We start from the raw sequence: 20,077 nt of genomic DNA, 5'->3' as shown, positions 1-20,077 counted from the left end.
TGTAAACAACACTTCAGCTGGGGCACAAGCAGACATCTATAAAGTTATGACATAATCTTTGTTTTCCTAGAATCTGCTCCTGCAAGAATACAGTCCGACATCTTACTGTTCTTTACTACATCTTTCTTGTTTTGTCCCTGCGTTTTCCTTTCTGCTGTTAGTAGCATACTTGAGTGTTTTCCCTGAGCCATGCTTTATAAGATCCCTTTTCCCACTTGATGTTCTACTTTGGGATTATTAGAATCCAAGTGAAGGACTTTATATTTCCCTGGATTATGCCTAAAATGCCACTTATCAGCCTATATTGCCGGTCTCCCCAAGTTCATCTGACATTTGCCCCCACCCCCATCTTTTGCCTGACCCTTCCATCTTACTGTCATCCAGAAGTAGGTTGGTTATGTTCTTGGTGCCCTTTTGATGTCTGATACAAAAGTGCCACACAGCACTATTTCCAGAACTCACTTGTGTGGAACCCCTCTATCTACTTCTCTATCCATTAAGGGGACCCCAACATATTACTCTACTGCATGCTACCCAGCCAATCTTCTTACTATTTAATCAGCTCGTCTATTCCAAGTTCCTTCAGTCTGCTTGTCAGCTTATGTGACTGAGTCAACAGCTTTACTGAAGTCAAGGTAAAGAATATAAATAGGATTCCTTTGCCAAATTTCAGCATAACCAAGCAAACAACTGAATCAAGATGGACAGACATGACTTGTATGTCACAAACCAATGTTGGCACTTACCCTGCTATTTGTTGTTCTACAGGAAATCAACTAGCCTTTCCATCATTGTTTTCTCCATGACTTTCCCCTGATACTGAGATCATGCTGAAGGGTCTGCAGTTTCCTGCTTTGTTTTTAGCACCAACTTATTAACAAGCAGTTCCTCCTGCAGTCCCCTGGAACCTCACTGCTCATGGATGGCTGAAGAATTCAGTCAGAGAATCTATGAACACGCATGGCACATTTTTGGGATCTTGTCTTGAAGTGGTGTGAAATTCCAGAAAGTGCCAACATCAGCTACAGAAAAAAGAAACCGAATTTTTAATAATCATAAAAAATATAGTATTCCACCAGTCATAAAAGAAAACAGAATTTCCACCCATAAATAAAATGTTCCCCATCAGATAAGACTGAATTTGTTAGATCTCTTTATTAAAGCAATACTTAATAAAATCATATGACTACTACATCCTGTAAATAACAGGGGTAGTTAAAGTTGTGTTTACTTTTTCACACTCTTCAGAACCATGTAGATGATTATTAAAGAACCCAGATAATTTTGTTGGAGAGGCATGCATTTTGCTGGCCACAGTAATTAACACATTTCTCAGAAATACAGTGAAAAATGTAGTTTTAATGACAATAGCAACATTTTTCTTAATAGGATAAGTTCATCTGCAACAACTGCTGTCTGTGATTTCCCTGGTGGGTTATAAACATATATATCTCATAATGAAATGATAATGTGGACTGTAAACATTCAGGGGATGTAAGACATAAAGAAGCTAATTTAACTATCTATGGCATTTCTTTGAAAATAAACTAAAGGAAAACAATTATTATGGACAAAATATTTGAAAAGTAAAAAAAATAAATAAATCCATTTGGTCAAATGAGAGAATGATTTAAAATGCATACAATATAGCAGGTAAAACCTTTTACACCCCACATTTGGGGCACTATCCCTATACACCTCATAAGCCTAATTCCAACCCCTAGTCCTAAACTTGAACATGACACAACCCCAAAACATAAATGTAATCCTAACACTGAACCTAACTCAAACTAAACATAACCATAACGTTAGCTGTAAATGTAATCCTAACACTGAACCTAACCGTTAAACTAAATCTAACTATAACACTAGCTGTAAACTGAATCTTAATACTGAACCTAACCCTTAAACTAAACCTAAGCATAACTCTATCTGTAAAATTAATCCTAACACTGAATGAACCTAACCTTTAAACTAAACCTAACCATAACTCAAGCTGTAAACATAATCTTAACACTGAACCTAACCCTTAAGCTAAACCTAACAATAATTGTAGCTGTAAACTGAATCCTAACCATAAACATGATCTTTATCCTAAATATAAGTTAAGATCTAACCGTAATGATAACCACAACCTCAGCATTAACCTTAGCCCAAAACTGAACTCTACCACTACAGTGACTGATGTGATCAGCTGTTACAGCAACCACATTTGCCCAAAAAGCGTTTCAATGCAACATTCCTACAAAAGAAATTTGAACAAAAGGACTCAGCTGAACTGCTCATGAACAAAAAGTCTGATCCTGAAGTGTGTTAGAAGCTCCTAACATAATACAATGTCAAGTTTTATACATTTGGCAAGCATCTTCAAACTTGTATAAAGGCTGCTTAATGAAATTTAGGAATAACTTTTTAAAATTAACACGCATGATAAAATATTCTTTAATTATTTAAGGAATGCAGGAGTACATAATGCTTTGTCTACTTAAAATTTAGCTGTGACACTGAAAACACATTGCAGCCTGTATGTGAAATATTCAAATGTATTATTCTATACATTCTGAAGTCATTATAAGAATTTCTTACCTAATACTAAGAAAACACATTGATACATCAACACTGATTAAATCAAACAGACATTGAAAGCTATAAAGAATTCCATATTTGGTTGGATTAGAAATATCCCAGGTGAATTTTTATGTAAAACTGCAACAGTTATTTACAAATACTACACCTTTTTTTAATGAAATTCTCTAAAAGGTTGGTTTGTATTTCCTAAGTGGGTGAGAGCAATGTGTTGCAGATTCACAAAGGAGGATTAGCAATGGATTCTAGTAAATCCTGTGTTGTCAGCTTGATATATTCCCTGCAATACCTTTGTATGAACATCCGTTCCTAAATTGATTTTAGCTAACAGTTTACTAGGGACTTATTTCAGAATGTTTTTTTACCTGAATGATCATATCTGAAGAATCTTGTACTTTTTATCACCCAGTTAATGTAGTACATGACAATGGTTTTCTCATATATGCTGTCTGCAATTAATAATGACTAAAGTTTTGCATATATTTTGAATATGTTTTGACATTTAGGAATAAATTAGTGTAGCTGTTCATAAGATTGTATTGTATGCTTTTTGGTTCTTCTGTAAAATGACTTTTCTTCTCTGTTTTGTTGCTGCGTTAATTATGTAAATGCTTTATTTTTTTTCCTTTTCTTTTGTATTGGAGCTTTTCTCTCCAGGCCTCGGCTGAAAATGTTTTTTTTGCCCAGTCGGTCTTTCCCAGTAACCAAATATCAAACAAATAAATACATAAAGCTGTAAATCAGGATACATACATGTGTTTTAAATCAGTTATTAAATATAGCAGAGCAGTCTTTAGTGTGTTTATTTAAGATGACATAAGAGTGTTCAGTACTTTTTTACAGGTTACTTATTATATCTCATGCTATTACTTTATTCTCATCTATTTAGCCTTTAATCAGTGGCCTCTTAAAATTCCCTATCAAAGCAATATATATATTTTTTAATCTATAAAACTGACATTTTTTAAACAATATTCACAGGAAGGCAAACAAATGCACATTTGCTAATATTTCCAGTAACTGTGTAAGAGTGCCTTTGCAGTTCAGAAATGATTTTTAGACCAAAGCATGCATGACATATCCTGGTTAGTAATTGTTTATAAACCCTTCATGCTATTAGACATGTTACGATATTAAAATCATTTTCTGTCATTTAATTCTAGAGAAAGAGAAGTACTATTAAGAGATTATTAGTTCATTATATCTATTACAGAACAGTTCAGTAGATTTATTAGAGAACGATTCATTAAATCTATTAAAGAACATGCTAGGCACATTAAAATGAGAAAAAAGGAAGTTGTGTGGTATAAACAATGCCTCCTGCTGATCTAGAACGTCACTATTCATGGAAGGATGAAGCGTTCTGAAGAGTACATTGCTGAATGATGTTAATGGAATTCCAGATAATCTAAGGGCAACTGTGTTAGAATAACAAACATTTTCTGAAAGAGAGGGTAAAAGAAGAAACAATTAAATTTGAAGTTTCATACGGGAGTTCCTAGAGGACTGAATAATGAATGTAGCTAGAAGCATTTTATTTGTTAATCTTCTCAATATCAAGCTTTCTAACTGGACCTAGGTAAGGAATGTCTGCATGACATTGCAAATTAACCTGATAATAAAATATTATTGGAAGCATTCTCCTAAAAAAAAAAAAAAAAACAGCTGCTAGAATGATTTTGTATAATTATCTGGCCTATAGCAGATTTTGCTTTTGTGGGTCATCTTTAACCTGTTGTTGGGATTTTTCTGTCCTTCCTGATATTGTGTATATGTGGAGTTAGTGTGTGTGTGTGTGTGTGTGTGTGTGTGTGTGTGTGTGTGTGTGTGTGTGTGTGTGTGTGTGTGTGTGTGTGTGTATGGGCCCCCTACAAAAGGATCAAAATTTCAGAACATCGAACCTCTGATCATCAAAGACCAGAGGATCGAAGTTCTGAAATATCGAACCTTGTCAATGGAGATTGCTGTACAATGCGGAATGAGAACTTTACCATTCTCTTCACTGTAGTGCGATCCCGGAGTTAGTATATTTACATAGCAGGGGGTGTCGGGGGCTGAAATAAGAAGTTTTCATGTTTTAGATTTTTTTTTTTGTAGATTCGCTATTTCAGAATTTCAATCCACTGGTCTTTGATGATCAGAGGTTTGATGTACCGCAATTTCAATGCTATGAAGTAGACCCATATTATTATTACTATACTATACTACTATATATATATATAGTTGCCCTGCTTTTGGTCTAACTGCTCATTTAATTAACTGCATTTGGTCGATATATGCATATGGTCAACAAATGTGTGAGACTGACAGTTCCTGGGTAGAGGAATATTCTTTCTCCAGGGATTGTGTGATCTTGGAGTTAGTATATATAATTAGCAGGGGGAGTGGGGTAGCAGCCCCTCACATGGGGGGGGTGCATGGGGCTTGCCCCCTCAAAAATAATGTTATTTTTTGTATGTGCAGAGGTTCTTTCCCTGCACATGCATATTAACGTGGCAACATTCAGTTTGTCAGTCTTTAAATTTGATGTTATAGAGGTTGACATATAGACTACTCAAGCTAAGTGACTGGATTTATATATATATATATATATATATATATATATATATATATATATATATATATATATATATAGTAAGTGGTATAGGGGTTTGCTGCCTAAATAAATAAATATAAATAAATAAAATAGTTTTTGTATGATTTTACTTGTAGTTTTGGTCAATCCTTTTTTTAGGCAGTGTTCTAAAGACCAAATTACCACCGTAACAGCTACAAACAAATACAATTTGAGGGTCATGCTGCTCAATGCTAGAAGTCTAAATCTCAAAATCCATTTGCTCAAAGTACTCCTTAAAATGGAGAACATCGACATTTGTGCTGTAACAGAGACCTGGTTCAAGGCAGCAGAAAGCACCCCTGCACTACCAGGCTGCAACTCATTCCACACCTTTTGACCCCAGAACGTGGACCGAAGCTCCAAAGGCGGTGGTGTTTCCATATTCATAAAGGATGCACACACCTCCAGACTGGTAGCCCAACATAATACATCTGAGATAATTCAGGTGCAGCTAACATTGGGTAAGACAGTGATTCAGGTTGTAGCCTGCTATAGGTCCCCAACCATGTCCCAAAATTCACACTCCACATTCCTAAGCACCCTGGAGAATATTAGGGTCCATCCTAACACTCTCATACTGGGCGACTTCAACTACCCCTCCATCAACTGGGAAAACTACTCACGTACCAATACACTTGCCCAACTCTTTCTGGAATTCATTAATTCCAATGCTCTGGTCCAGTTCGTTCTTACCCCCACTACAGGTAGCAACATCCTTGACCTGGTCATTACTAAGATGGGTGACTGTTGCTCTACACCAACAGTCAACTCCTCCCTGGTTAGATCCGATCACAAGCTAATCACCTTGGAAATCCACATACCCCCCCCCCAAATAAAGGTAACCACCATGAAAAACTTCTCCAAAGCTAACTTTGGGCTCCTAAAAACAGAGGTGGCTAACTTCAATGGCACCCATGCAAATGGAGAATAGTTTCATGACTGTGAAATCATACACCAATGCACTGTATAAACACGTACACAAATGCATGGATCTTGCCATACCCAATAGAACTAAGACACTCTTCTCAAAAGAAAGGAAGACATTGGTGGTCCCCTGCCGTAAACAAAATCTACAGCAGAAGGAGGAAACTGATGTGGAATAAGGTAAAGTCCCAAGACTGGAAAAACTCCCTTATCAGCCTCAACAAAAAGTTGAGCTTCCTCAACAAATCCTCTAAAGCTAGCTATGAAAACAGAATTGCAGTAGATAGTAAAGACAACCACCAGACCTTCTATAGTTATGTAAAGAATCTCCATGGCAATATCCAGATTTGCTCTGAGCTACTGCACAGTGGTACCTCTATACCGAGCAAACAGATATTGCAAATATACTGGCGGACAGATTCAGTGCTAACTTGCATAAGTTCATAGGTAGGTACTAGGCTATTGGCCCTAGGTCATAATTAAGCCTAGCCAAAATGTTTTGGTTTCCGCCTCCCATGTGATTTAGTTACCTGCGCCTCTGTCGAGCAGAGCTACAGAAGTGATTCCCCGGGTGAATTTCCTGTTCCCCATCCACTCATCAAGATTCTTCTTGAAGAGCACTAATGAGGAGCTCTGCCTCACATATATGGGGACCTTATTCCAGAGCAGGGGGAGTCTCTGGGACACGGATCTGTCCCTCCAAGTCCTGTTTATTGTAGAGGTCAGGTTAAGGTCCCTAGAGCGTATAGCTTGGGTAGATTGGGTTTTCCTTAGGTGGAGCATTTCCAGCAATTCAGGGTTTGACATAGCCTTGTATGTCAGGCAGAGATCACTTCTGAGTAGCTGGTATGCAACCGAGTACAGTTGAAATTTTTTTAGTCTGGTGGTATAGGGCATCTCTTTTAGGCCCATTATCCTCTTGGTGAGGTATTTTTGAGGCCTCTCCAGTTGTTGCAGGTGTCTAGTAAGGTACATCCCAAATGGGGCATTGTACTCAATAATGGGTCTAATAAGGGATGAGTAGAGGGGGGACAATAACTTCCTTTTTTCTAGATGCAAACCCCTTTGTGATAAGGTGGGTCATGTAGAAGGATTTTTCTAACCACCTTAGCGATGCGGTTATGGAAGGAGAGGTTACTGTCTACCTGGGTCCCTAGGTCTCTTATCACACTCTCTGTGTTAAGTGAGCTTCCACCTATGTGGTAATTTGTAGGTACTTGTTTTTTCCCGAAGGGGATGACAATGCACTTTTTGACATTTAGCTTGAGGCCACGATTTTGGCACCATGTATCTGTTTCAGTGAGACCCTTTTGAAGGATATCTACATCAGTAAGAGTCTCAGTTATGGCACCCAGTTTGCAGTCGTCTGCAAACTTTGTTAGCCATAGCCCCCCTGTGTTTGCTTGTACCTTGGAGAAGTAAATGCCAAACAGGAGAGGTCCCAAGACTGAGCCCTGGGGTACTCCACTTGTCACCGGTTTGGGGTCGGACCTAGCGTTTCCTATTTTCATTGTATGAGTTATGTCCGTGAGCCAGTTTGCAGCCCATCTTGTAATGTAGGGGTTTATATTTAGGTTAGTGAGTTTATCTATAATTCCTGAGTGGGGAATGGTATCAAATGCTTTTGCAAGATCAAGGTATGCCGTGTGGACCACCTTTCCCTCATCAATTGCTTTGGTGACTGTCTCAAAGAAGTCAAAGAGGTTTAGAAGACATGACCTGCCCTTTACGAAACCAAACTGAGTAGGGTCCAGGGTCTGTAGGTTCCCATTGTTGTTGTTTATGAGTTCCATGACAATGCGCTCCATAGCTTTGCAGACGAGGCTCGTCAGACTGATGGGTTGATAGTTCCCAGGATCAGTGGTGGCTCCTCCCTTGTGAAGCGGGATGACTGTTTCCATGTTACACTCCGTGGGCACATAGCCTGAGGCTAGGCTGTGGTTGAACATGGCACTTAGGTGAGGGATTAGTTCGTTTTGGAGTTCATGTAACACGCAGCCTGGGATGCTGTCTGGTCCCATGGCTGCTGTGTTTTTTGCTTTAGAAAGTGCTGTTCTCACCTGGGTGTCTGAGGTTACGGGGGCAGTACAATCTTCTAGTATAGATATGGGCCCTTTAGGGGGTGAGGTAGGGGTAAAGTTTGCACTGAGCCTATCTGCCAGTATATTGGCGATATCAGTTGGTTCCGTGAATTTTGAACCATTATGTTGTAGCTCAGAGAAGATCTGAGAGTTGTCATGTAGGTTCTTGACATAGCTAAAAAATGCTTTGTGGTTGTCCTTGGTGTCCATTGTGATTTTTCTTTCAAAGCTCGCCTTTGAGGATTTAATAAGGGATTTTAGCTTTTTGCTGAGGTTGGTCAGGGAGCTTTCCCCTTCCTGGGATTTTACTCTTTTTTGTAATAATTTCTTCCTTCTGTTATAGAGTTTGTTTATGGCCGGGGTCCACCAGACTGGTTTCCTTTTTTTGTAGGAATTGGTCTTGGTTTTGGTCAAGATAGCATGGTCCATGCACTCATGCAAGTGCTTGTAGAGTGCTTCTGTGTAGTCTACAGCAGATTCAACCAAATTGTCATTCTGCATGGGAGTAACGAAGTTTGCCACCTCTGTTTTAAGTAGCATAAAATTTGCTTTGGAGAAGTTTTTCACTGTGGTTTCCTTGGGGTGGGGGGAGAGGGTGGTATGTGGATATCGACCGTGATGAGTTTATGGTCTGATCTAACCAATGAGGAATTTACTTCAGATATGGAGCACTTGTCCTACATGTTGGTGATGACCAGGTCCAGTATATTGTTGCCCCTTGTGGGGGTGTTGATAAGCTGGTCCAGAGCATTTGAGTTAATATATTCCAGGAAGGGTTGGGCAAAGGTATTTGTGTTTGAGTAGTTTTCCCAGTTGATGTTTGGGTAATTGAAGTCACCCAGTATTAGGGTGTTTGGTTGGACTCTCATGTTTTCCAGTACCTCGAGGAACAAGGAGTGGGGGTCTTGGGGTAGGGAAGGTGGTCTGTAGCAAGCTACAATCTGGATTGCAGTTTTGCCCATTGTCAGTTGCACTTGGGTGATCTCTGAGGCATCGTACTTTGCAACTAGTCTGGAGGTGTGGTTATCCTTGATGAATATGGATACGCCACCTCCCTTAGTGTTTTGGTCTAGGTTTTGTGGCCGAAATGTGTGGTATGAGTTGTAGCCTGGAATTGCTGAGGTGGTCTCTTGAGCCTTTAACCAGTTCTCAATTATTGCACAAATATCGATGTTCTCCATTTTGAGAAGAGCCTCGAGGGAGTGCATTTTGAGGTTTAAACTCCTGGCATTGAGCAGCATTACCCTCAGTGTTTTGTGACTAGAACTTACTACAGTGGTGGGTTTGTCATTTGAGCCTTGCCAGAAAAAGGAACTATGGGAGTGGCAAAAGCATTGACCAGTATCTAGAATCCCAGGGGTGACAGGTGCAAGCCATCTCTGGTGAAGCATCGTGGCTTGTCGAGCATGTCGTCCCAGGCAGACAGATACTAGATCCCCTTTGAATGACACCAGAAGCTTAGCCAATTGTTGAAATTCATCATTTTTTCCTTGTACAGAGGTATCATTCTTGGTGACGGAAAGATGCTACTCAGGGCCAGGGTCATACCTTGGTTACATGATCAGAGAGCTCTTCCATGTCTCTTTCCATATAGTCCAGGGAGGTACATCTCAGGTTATTCACATCAACATGGACAATAACAGTCATATTTGTACTTGTTATGGAGTGACCTGAGTGCCTGTGTGATGTTGCGGATTCTGGCACCTGACAGGCAGCTGACAGTAACCTACTCTTTGTCCAGCCTGGTGAGTGGGATATCAGCCTGACTATGGAGTCCCCTATTACAAGTGTGTTAGGTATGATGTTGTGCCTTATGGGCTGTGGTTGTGTGGCACACTGGTTTTGGAGGTTATGTTGGAGGAATTGTTATGGCTAGGCTTGTACAGGTCCTAGGGCCGATAGCCTAGTACCAGCCTATGAACCTATGAACCTATGTGTCGGTTGCAGTGTGTTTGTGGGTGGAGGTTGCTTGCGTGTCTGCTTTGGAGGTCTCTGTTGTTTCCGCAGATTTTTATTTAGAGCCTCCGAGTATGTCTTTGTGTATCTGTGTGTAGGATTTGCAGTGGCAGGTGTGGTGGGTCTGTGTGTAGTATTGCAGGTTGATTCCTTCTCCTCTTGACTGTCTATTCCAGTCATGGCTGGAAAGCGCTTTGCCTCAAGTTTGGCTGTGTAGGTGCCTCTCTCGCAGATTTTGGTGTCATGTGGTAGGAGGAGAGGGTTGCCTGTGTACATGAGGCAGTTGTGCATCAGAATGCCCAGATTCATCAGGTGGACAGGAGAATACACTGGGAACTGGCCTTCGGACATGCCTGAATGGGTTGAGGAACTTTTTCTAGTTTGTCTGAATGGGTTGAGGAACTTTTTCTTGTTAAGCTGGTGGGGGAGAGTAGTTTGACTGTTCCCTACAACCAATGTGGAGGATTGATTAATGTAGTTTATTAGTGCTTCTGTCACTTTTTGAGCAAGTGTGGGTCTGAAAGTGATGATTTGAGTGCTAAAACTGAAAGAACTGGCTAGTACTAAGGGAAAAACTGAAAAGCAGACTCTGTGGAGTTGGGGATAGTTTAACCCTAGCTAACTGCCGCTGTGCTATGCACAAAACCGCACAAATGCATTTTTTATATCAGAAAAATAAAAGAGATAGAAATTAGTCCAAAATGGCCAATAAAACTACAATTTCTGGGCTGAAACCACTCCTGCAAGGACAGGTAGGCTGCTCAAAGCTCCCCACTCTCACCAAGTAAGCTATGGGCAACACAGGAGCTTGAACACAGTCCAGGTACCAGCAAATATCTGAAAACTGGACTTTTCTAGCTTAGAAAGGTGGGAAATAGGAAGAATTTTTTTTGTTTCGTTTTTTTTCAAAAATATAACAGAAACACACTTTTAAAGTATAGAAACAGCTATCGCACTTGAGTGTAAAGCCAAATACAATTAAACAATGTAATATCAGACAAAAATAACTTTTTTTAAAGTGCAGGCAGTAAATAAGTACAAATGCAGTTGAAAACGAGCTTCTAGAGTGTCAATAAACACCAGAAACCGAGCGTTTAGGATGAATTAACACTAAACAGCAAGAAAAAACAGAAAAAAAGGTACTTAAACACTCTAAAGTCTCTCAATTCTCTCTCTGGTGCTGTAGGACTCTGCAGGACACCTGGGAAGGATCTTGCTGAGCTGAAACAAGCACAAAAACCACACAAATGCGTTTTTATATCAGAAAGATAAAAGATATAGAAATTAGCTCAAAATGGCCAATAAAACTACAATTTCTGGGCTGAAACCACTCCTCCAAGGACAGGTAGGCTGTTCAAAGCTCCCCACTCTCACTGGTGAACAGAGTAACTTCATTCTATCCAAGTAATGTATGGGCAACACAGAAGCTTAAACACAGTCCAGGTACCAGCAAATATCTGAAAACCGGACTTTTCTAGCTTAGAAAGGTGGGAAATAGGAAGATTCTTTTTCAAAACTATAACAGATACAACAGAAAAAACACATAGAAATGGCTATCGCACTTGAGTGTGAAGCCAAATACAATTAAACAATGCAGTATAAGACAAAAATTACTTTTTTAAAGTGCAGGCAGTAAATAAGTACAAATGCAGTTAAAAACGAGCTTCTAGGCTGTCAGTAAATGCCAGAAACCGAGTGTTTAGGCGGAATTAACACTAAACAGCAAGAAAAAAACAGAAAAAAGGTACTTAAACACTCCAAAGTCTCTTAATTCTCTCTGGTGCTGTAAGACCGGGATCTTGCTGAGCTGATACAAGCTCAAAAACTGCGCAAATGCATTTTTTATATCAGAAAGATAAAAGAGATAGAAATTAGCCCAAAATGGCCAATAAAACTACAATTTCTGGGCTGAAACCACTCCTCCAAGGACAGGTAGGCTGTTCAAAGCTCCCCACTCTCACTGGTGAACAGAGTAACTTCCTTCTATCCAAGTTACCCCACCATACGGACCAATCACAATACCAGTAGATTGCCAGGCACCCAGTATTACTGCTGCACAGGTTAAAACAGCACTGTCCAAGGCCAAGAACACAGCTTCTATGAGACTTGACAATATCCCTGGCTGTGTTCTACATGAACTACAGAGTGAACTGGCACCTCACCTGTGTGTCCTGTTCAATCACAGCCTCACCTCAGGCTTTGTCCCCACCGAATGGCGCACTGCTACAGTCATCCCTCTCCAGAAAGGAGGAGCGACTACAGACCCAGAGAACTATTGCCCCATTAGCCTGATGAGTCTGATATGCAAAGCTATGGAACGTATCATCATGGACCTAATAAAGAAGGATATAGGGAATCTTCAAACTCTGGATCCTACACAGTTTGGTTTTGTGAAGGGTAGATCATGCGTGCTCAACTTGGTCAACTTCTTTGAGTCAGTCACCAGAGCTGTGGATGAAGGTAAGGTGGTTCATACAGCCTACCTTGATCTGGCCAAGGCCTTTGATATCATTCCTCACTCAGGAATCATAGAAAAACTTACTAAGCTATGCATCAACCCCAATATCAGTAGGTGGGTTGCAAACTGGCATAAAGATAGAACCCACAGTGTGAAAACAGCTGACTCCAAGTCAGAATGCTGACCAGTCATGAATGGAGTCCCACAGAGTTTGGTCCTGGGTTCTCTCCTGTTTGGTATCTACTTCTCTGAAGTCCAGGCCAACACGAAGGGACTCTGGCTGACAAAGTTCACAGATGATTGCAAGTTGGGAGCTATTATTAACTCCCCAAGTGATGTTGACATCCTACAGAAAGGCCTCAATGAGACCAACGACTGGTGTCAGAACCATGTTCTTAAGATCAATGCCAAAAAATGTGTGTTCATCCCCTTTAGGAAAAACCCAGCTCCCTTGAATTACCACATTGATGGTAGTCCACTGAACACAGAAGGTGTTATAAGAGATCTGGGAACACAGGTTGACAGCAACCTCTCTTTTGACCACCACGTTGCCACTGTGGTCAGAAAGTTCTTCTATGTGGCACATCTCATTACTAAGGGTTTTGCATCAAGGAAGAAAGAAGTCATTGTCTCCCTGTACTCTTCCCTCATTAGGCCAATCATCGAGTACAATGCCCCATTTGGCATGTACCTCACTGGACACCTGCAACAACTGGAGAGGTCACAAAAGTACCTCACAAACAGGATCGTAGGCCTTAAACATTTGTCCTATATGGACAGACTCAAAAACACCAACTATTCTCTGTCTCATATCGCTTACTTAGAGGCAATCTCTGCTTCACTTACAAAGCCTTGTTTGACCTAGCTCTGTTAGAAATGCTACATCTAAAGAAATCCCAATCCCTCCACACCACACAATCCAGAGACCTCAATCTCATTACCACAATCAACAGAACATGCTGGAGGGACATGTTCATAACCCAGAGACTGCCCATGCTATGGAATAGACTTCCCATACATGTCAAGCAGAGCACCTCACTGGCCCTCTTCAAGAGAAATCTTGATGAGTGGATGGGAAATAGAAAATTCACCCCGGGGATCACTCCAGTGGCTCTACTCGACAGAAGTACTGGGAACTACAGTTGGGTGGCACGATGCCAGGGTAATCCTATGGGCTAGGCTTGTAAAGGCTTCAGGGCCATTAGCCTAGTACATGCCTATGAACCTATGAGTTTTACTCATCCAATATATTTACGAGGAGTTCCCTTATAGGGATTCATTGTGGTGTCACTAAGCAATGCTGCTTATATATCAAAATTTGAAATCTGCTCAAGAAGCAAATGATGCTTTGCTTTTTACTTCAGAAGAAAATTAAATGTATCAAATGTATATCCACACTATGAGCCACAATAGCCACACTATGAACCACAATGACAGTAATTAGTCTGCAGTGACCTGCACAATCAAATCCAATAAAGCATTTTCTTCTATTATATAGCTTTCTTCCACAGCTAGGAATATTACAAATCTGAGAGGCAATCGCTGTAAAAGTGCATGTTTAATCTCATTTTTGTCTCTCCAGAATTCGCAGCCAATAGGTTGTGCACCCAGATGGGGATATTAAGCTGACTTCTGAATTTTTAGGACTGGATCATATGTCTTCCATGCAAACCAAGAGGCTATTTGTGAAAGAGAAACATGAAAAAACAGAGGGTCAGTGTCAATCATGCATAATGCAGGGACAGTAAGCTCTAGTGCTTCAGAGCTAAGGGCCAGAAAAACTCCCAATCCCATTGTATTTTAGAAATGGCAGAAAGATAACCACCACCCTCTTTCAAATTAGTAACATGGTGTATAGGTTAGTGTCTGTCTTCATCCTGCCTGTAATAGCACATAGAAAAAAAATATTTTTCTATAATCTGGTTGAATCCATCTTTAATATGACCAGCCTCCAACAGTGTATGGCATAACTCAGTATCTATGCTACCCTACCCATAAAACAACCTACCCTCAGGTAGGAGAATTTCCAGTAATTTCATTTACAGTCATCCATCCTGTTTGCATGTTCAGCCTTCCTTATGTCCTTTTGTTCTAATTTCCTCCTCTTACCTGCACATTTTAAATAACTTATACCCAGATGCTACATATCTACTGATGTCTTTCCAACTGTGGGGTTACTCCCCTCTGCTTGTTATGTCATGAATTAATACAGTATGTCCCTTGCTACAATGATTCCTGATGCAGTACTACAAGGCTGGAATAGGGAAGTGATGTAATAGACACAGCCATGACATGCTGCATGGGGAAATCTCATTCCCAAGATGAAGCGATCTCAGTGTTATTTGTATTAATTCAGGGGTGCAAAAGACAAAGTACCTGATGTAGGTAGTGGGTATTGTCTCCTCCTTTTTTCTAAATTCTGTGAATGCCCTTTCTGACTGGTTGCTCTTATCTAAAAGTTATTTCAGATTTTTAACATTATCACATGTATATTTTACAACCTTCCCATTCTATCATTCTTCTCAAACTTAAAGAGCTCTTTTCTTAGAAAGATTTGAATGCTACTGCTTCAGTCACTCTGGGTTTATTTAACCTGACACCCTACCCTTTTCCTGCTTTCTCCTTTGTCAAGTTTTTTGATATGTATTTACAAGACACTGTGATTTGCTTTCTGACATGTAATCCATGGATGCCACCCTAAATGGTAGGTGATTTTATATGACGGTGGCAGTTGTCAGTGAAACTAAGCAGTGTATATTATTAAACATGGTGGCATTGTTTTTAAGTTATGACTGTTTGAGTCTGGTCTGAGGAAGCAAATGTGAAAGCGCTTACCTACAACAATTTTATCAAATAAATTCTTTTGCTTTTAAATCTAAGCTTGGTTCTTGGAGAATATCCCAGTTGCAGCTACAGGCACTTTACGAATGGATTATTGAGCAGCTTTGGTTACCTCTCTGTCTTTATATTTGGCTTATGAACTACACTAAATTATTTCATTGCATTACCTTTTTTCATTCATTGATTTATTTTTGCTCATTAACCTGAGCAGAGCAGTAAACCACAAGGACCTTTTTCAGACATGGCCCAGGAGTACTGTCTGGTTAAATGACTTGTTCAAAGTCACACAGTAGGCAAATAAAGGGGGAATGAATCAACCCCTGGACTGGCTTATTACCTGCAGACTTCTCAATAACCTTATTAATTAATTACTTTATATATGTAATTCACCAGTTGATCACCTAGGCTTATCTGGGCAACCCTCTTCATAGATTGCCAGTAATGTATATATATCCTTTTATTTATTTGTTTGATTTTTTTTAAAATTTTTTGCATATACACATGTCTAAAATAAGTGATTTTGAATCAGAACATTACCCTGATTAGCTAATTAAAGTAAAATAATAAAATAACACAAAATGTTATGCTGTTGATAATGTGCATTTCATAGATGTCATCACTTTTTCCTTGTTTTTCCTATTTGGTGTGCATCTGGCCAGAAACAGATATAGTTCAACTGTCTTTTTTAAGTAAATGTAAAACTTTCAAACCCATTGCTGATGTAAACATGATTCCAAAACAAAAGAACTGAACACCAGCAGCCAAGTTGTAACTAGTGTTATTCATTCTGTATTTACTGTCTCTTTAAGATTTTCCAGAACTTTAGTGGATCCTGACACCTGATTGGGTGTTTTTGGGGGTGTGCTTATAAATTTCCTTTAAAAATTGTTTTTACTTCCTGTTTCATGGTTCTGATGATGTCTTTTTTATAAGCCAAAAGCCATAAACTGTGACTGTTTTTATCCTCAAGTTTGTTTGGCTGCTGGTCTTTGGTTCTTTTGTTTCTAAATGTAAAACTTTAGTAAGCTGTATTGTACATGAATTGACACAACTGTATTCTGCCTCAGTCATCTACACCTATTCATATATACTTTCTCCATACAGAACGGTGTGCATGAATGCCCAGGTGATACCAGACATCAACTCAGAATTAAACATGGTAAGTCAGAAATTTGGAGAGGATTGTTAAAGACGTGATGCATTTAATGTGTGGTCAAATTCAGGAGAATAATGTAGACATTATATACAACGTATTTATAGTACTGAAGTCATACTGTATGATATTAAAAAGTATATGCTGTCTTTGCAGTCCCATTACAGGTACACGGTAAACATGGTGTGCAACAGAATAATCTGTTAATTTTATGACTGTACACAAGGTATTGGGCTGAAGCATACCGCTCAACCTCTTAGAACAAAAAATCTTGACAAAGCAATAAATAATGGGGGGGGGGGGGAGACAAAGGACCAAAAATAGGGACACTTTTTAAATATTCCTCTTACAAACTTAGAAACTTGATAGAATAACTGTATTTGTATCAGCATGAATTTTCTGAAGGGTATGAAGTCTGAAACTCAGATGGGCTGTAGATATTTTCTGACTTCAACCCTCAATGATTTACCAATGATTTGCCAGAAAAGCACAATTTATGAGAAACAGACCAAAAATGAGGCAAAAAATCTGGACATTCTGCGAAAATCTGTACAGTTGTGACGTATGGGCTGAAGTGTTATAATTTAAAAGGGTGAACAAAGTCAGATATTACATTATTAACCATAGAGGGGATAGCGTGTCAACAATGGTTATCATAAAAAAGGCGATTATACAATATTGTAATCAGTACCACACAAAAATTGCATTTATCTCATGCATCATAATAATATATATGCTTTAAACCTGGTAAGGCTAAATCAAATTACAATTTCATACCTGCTGTTACTTTGCTTATTTCTGTTTTTATAAGAAATACCCAAATCAAATCCTGGAACAAAGCCTACAAAATAAAATAAGCATATGATAACTACAGGTTATAGACAGAGTATTTATTGACTTATGAAATGGAAATGGGTAAATAAGAGACAGAGAGAGAATGTGTGTGTGTGTGTGTGTGTGTGTGTGTGTGTGTGTGTGTGTGTGTGTGTGTGTGATAGAAAGTGTCTGTATGTGCCTGACAGTGAGAAAAAGATAAAGTACAGTAATATAACGAGACAAGAATTAAATCTTGTTCAGTGATGAGATAAACAGTATTAAGACAGATGCTACGGCAAACCCAATGATAAGAATGACCGCTTTAATTTCCCAGGCTGATAGTTATGTTCACACGACACAATACAACTATACAAAACTCAGAGTACATTGTGCACCAGTACCCACTATTATGGGGGATACAAGTATGCTTACGCAAACAGAGTGCATATCTGTATCAAGGTAATGATTCGTGTACAGGCATGCATATACACACATGCACACACCAAATCTGTCCTCCTATCTGAATCTAATTCTAACCCTAACAAATACTTACACATACTCTAAATCCATCCCCTTACATTATCCCTACTCTAACACTATACACACATACGCACACACACACATACACACACACACACACACACACACACACACACACACACACACACACACACACACACACACAAAACTATTACATGAAAACAGCCAATATAGGTACCTATACTTCTTCTTTCGACTTTTCCCGGTTAGGGGTCGCCACAGCAGATCACCTGACCGCTCATGATTGGCAGTGGAGTTTTATGGTGTCGAGTTGCTAGCCCAGCGCCCAACCTTCCACAGAAGGCACACACATGCACACACTCAAACCTAGGGCCAATTTAGAGTGTCCAATCCACCTACAGCACGTCTTTGGAATGTGGGAGGAAACCGGAGCACCCGGAGGAAACCCACATGACCACAGGGAGGACATGCAGACTCCACACAGAAGGCACCCCAGCGGAGGATCGAACCGGAGAACCTCTTGCTGTGAGGTGGCAATGCTAACTGCTGCACCACCGCGGCTGCCCAGGTACCTATACTTCTTAAAGATTCTATTTGTCAGGTACTTTATATATTTTATTCATTTGGTTGACTAGGAGTGTTTGTCTGGGCAACACTCTTTGTCAGTGTCAACATATGAAGAACACACACACAATCTATATACATACTCATGATAGAATCCAGTTATTCAAATCACACTTTTTGAGAATTACTTTTAAAGAATGCACCCAAGGGGCTACTGAACTTGAACCCATATAAGGAACATAACGACCTATGGTATTAGTACAATTTAGACAAATGAAATGCTTGTGTTGAATGGACTAGGCTGACTTGTCCTACTCACATATTCCTGTTGGCTATTTGTAGGCTTCTTTTTTTAGGCAATCTGTGGGTAAATACCATGCCAGCGTAAACGAATAAACTTAGCTGCTAGGTACTTCAAGAATTCATGTTATCATATTCAAAGTACAGTAAAGCGTGGCTGTGTTAGCTGTCCACTTATTAAACATAAAGTAAAGGAAAGAAACAAAAAAAGAGTGGGTTTAGGGTGCCAATGACAGCAGTGCAGATGAGATTTTGGTAACGACAAAAAGTCCAAATAGCAATTATACAGAAGTTTAAAATGTATTCTCCCATGTGAGGCAAACACCCTCATGCAAGGATTTTACCTGGTGCACCTTCTTACTTAACATTACCAAGTTAAATGTCACCACACGTTTTGGGGAAATACAGTTTCTCCTATTCATTGTGATCATCTTTCAATATTTACCGTACTGTGTCACAAGCCACTGCTCTGCATTCGGCAATGATTCGTTTTCAATAAACAGGAATATTTGCATTTCAGTAAGTAGTTATAAAACACATTCGGGACTATGTACCATTTATTATACAGCGATACAACACCCATTTTTATTTATTATTCATCAGCCTATTCCTAGTAAACTTCTGCCACCTTAAAAAAGGGCAGTAGAGGATCCTCAAAGGGAGTCTGAAGTCTCTCTCTCAATGCAGACCACAAATACAAGGCCAGACCAACAGTTTGATGAGAAGGAAACTTTAACAAGTTAACTACAAACTTCAAGATAGTTACGGTGTATATTGTTTGATGTCTGTTTCAGGAATCTTAGGGTCATGTGTGAAAACTGTTTGACAATTCATCACAGTAAATATGTGGACAGATACTCCTAAAATTCCCCTATGAGGAACAACAGTAGGATAAAAATGGAATGACATAAATATCAAGACATTTACCTTTCGGCTGAAAAACTGAGATTACAAATGGATACATCAAAGGGGTAAAACGCTGATGCCATGAAACAGGTTTAACATTAACTGACATTTACAGAATGATGTGAAGGGATGGAAATTTATTCCAGATGGATAACCAGAATTTGAACTGGAGGTGAATCTAAGCACTCATTTGTACCTTAAATGGAATGTACGTAGACTACCCATGTGTTTGCAGGCCACCAAAACCACATGGATAATCTTCCCATCACTGGAAATAATACCAGTGAGAAAACAAGAGCAAGATATGGTTCTAACATGGCATTCGAATGGCAGAAATAATGCTGAAAGAAAGCAAGCAATAAAATAAACGGGAA

At 39.4% G+C, this 20,077-nt stretch overlaps 1 protein-coding gene across 1 annotated transcript in view; it reads left to right on the top strand.

Annotated features, from left to right (window-relative positions):
• The window catches only part of LOC122790963 (papilin-like), a 169,797-nt gene that overhangs the window by 1,959 nt on the left and 147,761 nt on the right, over positions 1–20,077 (top strand). Inside the window, exon 2 of the mRNA XM_044058684.1 lies at positions 16,568–16,622. Within this exon, the coding sequence (XP_043914619.1) occupies positions 16,568–16,622 (55 nt within the window). The remainder of the gene's footprint in view (positions 1–16,567; positions 16,623–20,077) is intronic.

Source organism: Protopterus annectens, chromosome 16.part0, assembly GCF_019279795.1.
Source record: "Protopterus annectens isolate FY-2018-M chromosome 16.part0, PAN1.0, whole genome shotgun sequence".
Classification (NCBI taxonomy): domain Eukaryota; kingdom Metazoa; phylum Chordata; order Ceratodontiformes; family Protopteridae; genus Protopterus; species Protopterus annectens.
This window is presented reverse-complemented; position numbering and strand designations above follow the sequence as displayed.